This window comes from Rutidosis leptorrhynchoides, chromosome 8 (assembly GCF_046630445.1).
Source record: "Rutidosis leptorrhynchoides isolate AG116_Rl617_1_P2 chromosome 8, CSIRO_AGI_Rlap_v1, whole genome shotgun sequence".
NCBI lineage: Eukaryota > Viridiplantae > Streptophyta > Magnoliopsida > Asterales > Asteraceae > Rutidosis > Rutidosis leptorrhynchoides.
In genome coordinates this window covers 371,134,663-371,143,079 of record NC_092340.1, presented here as the reverse complement: position 1 = coordinate 371,143,079, position 8,417 = coordinate 371,134,663, and the positions used below count along the sequence as shown (strand labels likewise).

At 37.6% G+C, this 8,417-nt stretch overlaps 1 protein-coding gene across 1 annotated transcript; it reads left to right on the top strand.

Moving 5' to 3' along the window:
- Nucleotides 1–7,032: 7,032 nt before the first annotated feature.
- LOC139864748 (uncharacterized) lies at nucleotides 7,033–8,049 on the top strand. Its single transcript, XM_071853318.1, has 2 exons — nucleotides 7,033–7,889; nucleotides 7,995–8,049. The coding sequence occupies exons 1-2, from the start codon at nucleotides 7,033–7,035 to the stop codon at nucleotides 8,047–8,049; spliced, it is 912 nt and encodes a 303-aa protein (XP_071709419.1).
- Nucleotides 8,050–8,417: the final 368 nt, after the last annotated feature.

The following is an 8,417-nucleotide window of genomic DNA, read 5'->3' as shown; positions in this document are numbered from 1 at the left end:
TCCATACATCATCTCTTTAGTTTTATGTATAAGTATATGTATATAAAGAGAGAGTAAAATTTGTGGCTGGAAAACAAGTACCAGCGAGGAACGTGTATGTAAGTATCTATTTTCTTTTTCATTTGATTGTAAAAGTGTGACTATATCCACAAAAGCTGTCTCCCACTCGTCTAAATATGATAATTGAAAACAAAACCCCTTGGACTATACATATTAAGTATAGTTTCATTTTAATATTAATATGTATAGGTATTCTATATAATTAGAATATCATCCGATATCCGAAAATCATTTCATATCAAAAAATCCTTCATTCAATCGTACGCAATGGAACTCACCACTAGTTCAAGTCCCTCAGATTCCGATATGGAGTTTCACCTAAGCTCCGAAAGCAGCGCCACCAGAATGAATCACCCAGTCATCCATCCCCAATTCATTAGATGAGTTCGTAGTCGACTTAACCAATGGAGACAAGAAGAAGGCGATTCTTTCCACCCACCAACCTGTACCCTCGGCGAAGAACCTGAAGCACTTACCGGTAAACCTATCCGAAACACCATTTTTAGCCTCATCTCCAGGGTATCGTCACGATTATCTTCTATCTAAAATTTTAAACCTTATTCATCCGCTCGTTCCGACCAACAATCATTCAGGAGTAATAGAAGAAGTCAATGAGCTTCTCGCTCGAGTAGTGGCTTTGGAGAATATGGTGCAAAACTTAACAGCTCCAGCAACATCACTGGCACCAACAGTACCACCAACATCGACACCAGTACCACCAACAACCCAAGTTTCAACATCACATGCCTCAACATCTCATTCTGTACCTCGAGCATAATCATCGTTCTACGTATCGTTCTATCTACTTTATCTTCGTTCTACATATCGTTCTATATTAATTACCTTTATTCTACATGACAATTATGTAATCTCTAATGTTTTAGAGATTATATATTCTTGTTCTAATAGTAAATCAAATGAGATTAATATCATATTAACTCATTAAATCCATGATTACATCTGAAGAAAATATATATGCAAGTATATTTTCATAAAGATTGTAATTAAAAATTCGTTTGTACAAACTGTTAATGGTGAAAATATTTTAACGGGTAGGTAATACCCGAGGAATATTTAGATTTCACATTAATAAGTTGCACTGTACATTCTTCGACTCTGATTCAACAGTCAGTCACTATTCTACTTGTATCCATAGATATACGTATCCGTTCACCATAGAATCCATTTTCGTTCAATTTCATATTTGGATTTTGACCTATCAGAATCCAACAAGTGGCATAATGAAGAAAACATCGGACAAAGTAAAATTTGTTAGAAACAAACGAACTAACTAATTGAAATATTGTTAAGAATCCACGCTAACTGTTCCTAGCCAACAGTTCCTAGCTAACTGGTTACATTTTATTTATCGCAATTTAATTATCGCAATTTACATTCTCGCAATTTACATTCTCGCAATTTTATTTATCGTCCTTTAATTTCTGTATTTATTTTACGCACTTTAAATAACGGGACACGTATACAAGATTTCGACATATCATATTGACCCATCTATGTATTTATCTTGGAACAACCATAGACACTCTATATGCAAATGACGGAGTTAGCTATACAGGGTTGAGGTTGATTCCAAAATATATATATATATATAGTTTGAGTTGTGATCAATACTGAGACCGGTACACGGGTCACGATACGTATTAATTAATTCGAATGTTATATATTAAACTATATATGGACTATTGGACTATTGGACTACCAACATTGGACAATTAAAATGAATTAAAATATTGATTATAATATATGAAACTAAATAATTCTTCAAGTTTGCCACTTGATTTTCATCTTAAACTTCATTCGTATCTTGACGATTACAATTTGCGTTCAAACCTTTCATGATTCTTGAAAACACCTCAATCGAGAGGATGAACCAACCACACTTCATCTACGAAAGGAAAAGATTGATGCATATAGTTATGCACCTGAAAATACTCATACCTCATAATCATATTCATATTATTACGCATCATTTAACTAACTCAATCATCATCTCTTTTGTTCAATTTAACCATCATCTTCATTATCACAGCACGGCTCATTTATCCATTATTCTAGTCGCTGCAATCGGAATGGAATTGAAAAAGGTAGCAGCCTGGTCCAGTTTTACTTCGGTCCAACAGGTTATGATGGCCCAACAGGATATGACGGCCCAATTATTCAAACAAATAAGCTGGCATGTTATTTAATTCGATGGCCCAAGTTTAGTTTCTATAGCCCAACAGCCTATTTCGATTAGAAGACAGAAATCTGGATAGCATAGCAGGAGCAGTTCACAACTTTAATCTTTAACATAAATTCGTTATTTTTCATGTATTCTCCATCTTCACATCATTATCAACCAATGTCCCACTTCCCCTCCACTTCTCCTTTTTATAATCCAAGTGGGTTATCTATATATGGTTGTCGGCCATTTAGTCTTAGATTGTCCCACATGCATACCTAATATTTATATATAAACGTACGTACGTGGGTATAGGTAGGTTAGGTATATTGAGAAATGGGACAGAAGCAATTTGCAGTAGTAGGAAAAAAATTGATAACAAGTTAAAGTGGGTTGGTTGGTTGTTTTGCCAAACAGAAGAAAAAGACGAGAATTAACTGCTAAAGGGGTTCGATGGTTATGGTTTTAGATGGTGTTTTAAACGAATAGTAGCAGCAGAATTGGTTTGTTGTTGGTGTTCGATCGAGCTAGCCAAGAAAGAAAAACGTAGGTTATTCGATCACAAACAAAAGGGTGCAACACCCAAATGGGTTTAAGGTGGTGAGTTACTTCGGTTTCGGTCTAGTGCAACATCATCAAGAAATAAGTGGGTTTGTATGTTGTTCAACTAAGATAGAAAATAGAAACGATAAGCAAACATCAAAGATTCGCGATGATGATGGTTGGTTAACGAATAAAGAATAGTAGTGGTCATAAATATACAAAGGATGATAACACCCTAGGCAAATCCCACATCGCCCACAGACATGAGTGATCATGGGATTATAAGGTAATACTCACGCTTAAATGACACAACGCGTTTTGGGATCACAGGCAGAGAAGATGTATGAGTACGCTGCAGTTAAGCGTGCTCGGGCGAGAGCACTACCGGGATGGGTGACCTCCTGGGAAAGTGCTTCTCGTGTGTGTGGTCGCCAAGAAAAAGCCGTGGGCCTGCGGGCAAAGCGGACAATATTGTGGTCATGTTAAGCTGGGGTGTTACAAAATGGTATCAGAGCCACTCATGTGCCGTTGGGGGTGGTGGGGCAAACCTCATCGAGGACGATGAGTCCCTAGGAGGGGGGGTGAATGTAACACCCTAGGCAAATCCCACATCGCCCACATACATGAGTGATCATGGGATTATAAGGTAATACTCACGCTTAAATGACACAACGCGTTTTGGGATCACAGGCAGAGAAGATGTATGAGTACGCTGCAGTTAAGCGTGCTCGGGCGAGAGCACTACCGGGATGGGTGACCTCCTGGGAAAGTGCTTCTCGTGTGTGTGGTCGCCAAGAAAAAGCCGTGCGCCTGCGGGCAAAGCGGACAATATTGTGGTCATGTTAAGATGGGGTGTTACAGAATGTAACACCCTAGGCAAATCCCACATCGCCCACGAACATGAGTGATCATGGGATTATAAGGTAATACTCACGCTTAAATGACACAACGCGTTTTGGGATCACGGGCTGAGTAGAAGTGCGAGTACGTTGTGGTTAAGCGTGCTCGGGCGAGAGCACTACCAGGATGGGTGACCTCCTGGGAAAGTGCTTCTCGTGTGTGGTCGCCAAGAAAAAGCCGTGCGCCTGCGGGCAAAGCGGACAATATCATACTACGGGCTGATGGTGATGTTACTTATGGTATCAGAGCCACTCATGTGCCGTTGGGGGTGGTGGGGCAAACCTCAATGAGGACGATAAGTCCCTAAGGGGGGGTGAATGTAACACCCTAGGCAAATCCCACATCGCCCACGAACATGAGTGATCATGGGATTATAAGGTAATACTCACGCTTAAATGACACAACGCGTTTTGGGATCACAGGCTGAGTAGAAGTGCGAGTACGTTGTGGTTAAGCGTGCTCGGGCGAGAGCACTACCAGGATGGATGACCTCCTGGGAAAGTGCTTCTCGTGTGTGGTCGCCAAGAAAAAGCCGTGCGCCTGCGGGCAAAGCGGACAATATCATACTACGGGCTGATGGTGATGTTACTATACCTTATATTGATCACGAAATCACAAGGAATATATCTCTAGCTTCAATTAATCCAAAGGCTCACAAAATCAAATTAGGGTTTATGTGTGTGTTTGTGTATGTGTTCGTGTATGTGTTTGATGAAATGAAAAATGGATAGAACTATCCAGATACATACACTTAAATGAGTTATAAACTCATACCCCATATCACACAGGTATTTACTAGTTATCTTATCTGATAACCTTTCGTATCTCCTTAGGCGGTCCTAACGGAGTCCAAATTAAATAAACCAACCTGTTCTGGGACCCTTGTCACAAACTGGTCACAACACAATTATAATAAAACACTAATAAAGTAATTAAAATAAAAGCACTTAAGACTAAGCACAAACCCTAAGGGTAAAATAGGCAACTTACAACTAGCCCGGGTTTCAGTCTGTTACATACACCATCAAGTGTAACTAATGATAATTGAATTGAGGATTTTTGTTCAAACTCGTTCGTGGAATGTTTGTTTTCGTACTTGTGTTCAATTTATAAAACGAAACGTTTATGTTTTCTCATCCCAAATATAAGTATAAAAGAGTAAAAGTGGGACTATGATCTCACCTTGAGTGCACGGGTAAAATAGGTACTTCACAAAGTAAACGTGTGCAAAGAACAATGCTAGTCTTGACCTAAACAAATAGGTTGTATCAATAACGTTAAACACAATTGGTCAAAATTGTTCAATTAGTCCTATGGCTAGTTATGACTCGATTATATATAGCATGTGAATCACGTTATCAAGTTTCATGCAAGATATAAGTATAAAAGCACGTTAGAACGATTGCATAAGTATTTAGTTAAGTTTGACTAAAAGTCAAACTTGGTCATGGTCAAAGTCAACGGGGTCGGGTCAGGTATCCAACTATTTTTCTAAGTTACATAACCATATATGAGCATGTTGGTCAAGTTTCATGTCAATCGGAGGTGCGTAGCATTGTTAGAATTTAACGTAAAATTAGAAATTTGGACAACCCTCGGTAGTTCATCTGGACGGCGTATAAAATGGCTGGACGGCGTCCAGCAGTGAAGGATTGGACGGCGTCCAAGATTTGGGACGGGGTCCAAAACAACTTAAAGGCAGAAATGCTGAATTTTGACAAGTCTCGAACCAAACTTCAAACAAACACAATTTATGAACCGAGAACACTCAAAACACGTATCTTATATCGTTGAAAAGGTATTTTGATAAGGAATACAACTAAACATATATTATCAATCAAGCTCATCATTTACAATAACAAAAACCTCGTCGAATGATCGTTAAAAGTTCATCTTTAAAGTTTCAAGTTCTAGAAATGCATTTCATGATTTGGGAAACCAATTTACACATATGATATGCCATTTCGAAGGTAATTAAACATACAATATAATTAAACACTTACTAACAACATCTCATAGCATTCAATGAATCAAAAGTTCATTTTAAAGTTCATCAAATCCTAATCAAGAATCATGAATTCATCTATTTCGTTTATGAAGTTTTTCTAAGTCAACCAACATACCAAAATGAAGCTAATGATGCTAGTAACACATTTAATACATGAGGTTTAACATCTAACAACATTTAATCATCTAAAATCAAGGATTAAACTAACTCATTTTCAAGTGTTCATGCTAGTTACTCAAAACAACAAAATCGAACAAAACAAACACATATTCATGTTAGACTCGAGCCATAGACACTAATTAACACACTTTTAAGTCAAGAACATCAAGAACATGAAATCTAGAGTTTTTAGAAAGTTACCCAAACGAGATGAAATTTGTATCAAGTTGTAGAGGAAGATGCAAGGATTCCAAATATGCAATTTGTTTTAATGTTTGATTGCTAGATTGGATTTAGATGATGAATTAAGGATTGGAGGTTGAGAGCAAAATAATGGAAGTATTAGGAAGAATAGGTGAGTGAATGAGTGGAGGTGGTGAAGTGGTTGACTAGTTGACCTAGTCACCACTTTGGCCACTAGTCAAGATTAGTCCCTCAAGTTTGTAGTGGGGTGCGGGAATTTACCGAACGAAATATTTTAAATACGCTAGATCAAACGAGAGATGTTAAAATTAAACAACGTGAATATTAGAAATGCTAAGTAACGAAAGATACGAATCTAGATACGAAGAGTATTATATAAAATAAAAAGACGGGCGTTAAAATAATTTAACGGAAAAATGTGGGATGTTACATGTAAAGTTGGTAGCTTTCCATTTACATATTTAGGGTTACCAATTGGTGAGAAAATGTCAAAACAAAAAAATTGGGATACCATTGTTGAGAAAATTAAAGCAAGACTTTCGAGTTGGAAAATGAGATCGTTGTCATCCGGAGGAAGAATAGTGCTAATCAAATCGATCCTAAATAGTCTTCCCTTGTATTATTTCTCTCTCTTTCGTGCTCCAAAGTGTGTGTTAAAGATAATTGAGAATGTGAGACGAGTGTTTTATGGGGCGGGTCGGATACGAGTCACAAAATCTCGTGGGTCAAATGGGAAAAAGTTGTTTCACCCAACGAATCGGGCGGGCTGAATTTGGGACTACTAAAACACAAAAACATGGCACTTTTGGGAAAATGGTGGTAGAGGTTTTTAACCGAAACCAACTCCCTTTGGTGCAATATTATTCGTAGTATTTATGGGCCGAACGATGGCTTGGAATTAGGGGTTGGATAAATTCGATCCCTAAAACCGAGTGTTTGGCGTGATATTCTTTTGACAGGTACCGAACTTACCGAGATGGGAATTCCATTTCGGGACTCCTTTTACAAGAAAGTTGGTGATGGTTCTTCAACAAGCTTTTGGAACGAGAATTGGACGGGCAAAGGTCGACTCAGCACAATTTTTTCGAGACTACACAGATTAGATGCGGATGATCAGGCAACGGTATTGGACAGAATCGATTGGGCTGTTACTGGGCCAAAATTTAAGGCGGGCTGGGCTCGTGAACCTAGGGGACGAGCTACTGGTGAGATGGCTGAACTTGGAAAAATTATCGACGACTACAAATTTGATCGGGACAAGAAAGACGAATGGAAATGGTCACTCACATCTAACGGTAACTTTTTGGTTAAAAGTCTTACTTCAATTATTTATGTTCAATTTTATTCGGGTAACTCCTCCTCGTATGAAACTATGCGCAATAATTTAATTCCAAAGAAGATAGAAATGTTTGTATGGAGGGCAACTCAAAAACGACTACCCGTTAGGATTGAACTAGATAAGCGAGGTATAGACTTAGACACCGTCCGTTGCCCGTTATGTGATGATGAGATCGAGACCGTTGAACATTCACTATTATTTTGCAATAAGTCTATGGATATTTGGAACCGGGTTTTTTCATGGTGGGGCTTTGGCTTAATGTCCAACCTTAGTATGAATGAAATCCTACGTGGGAATGGGCCGGTTAACATGACGGAAAATGGGAAGTGCGTGTGGCAAGCGGTCGTGTGGGTTTGTGCTTATCTTATTTGGGCAAATAGAAATAATGTTGTTTTTCGAGGAAAAGGTTGGTGCATTCCGGTGGCAATAAACGAGATACAAGTAAAGTCCATTGAATGGATTTCTCATAGATCTCGAGGACGAAAATTCGATTGGTTAACTTGGTCGTATAATCCTAGCACGTATTTAAATTAGATTGTATTGTCGTGTATGTATAATGAGTTTTTTTTAACTTTGGTTGCTTACTTTGCAACATGTAGGGCTTGTATTCTTGTTTGGGCCGTTAGGCTCAAGAATCTTGTAAATGTTTCGTGATTAATATAATGCTTTGCTTTTAAAAAAAAATATATATATGTCGTGATTACATTAATTAGTTAACATTTTACAAATCTATATCTGTTTATGTTATTAGTGCCACCTCACTGACCACTGCTATTATTATGAGTCATTGTACTTTAGTTATTTGACGTATTTGTAGTACGTTAAGACTTACGATGCATACATATATACTGTATACATATATAAATAAATATAAATTACAAATATTAATAAATTAAATTATTTAAGCATGTATACATAATACCTTTTCTTTCTTTTTGTAACAAAACACTAGTAATAATAATAAAGTTGGATGAAAACAAAATTGAAAATGATATTTGGAGAACAGTGTACAAAATAACAAA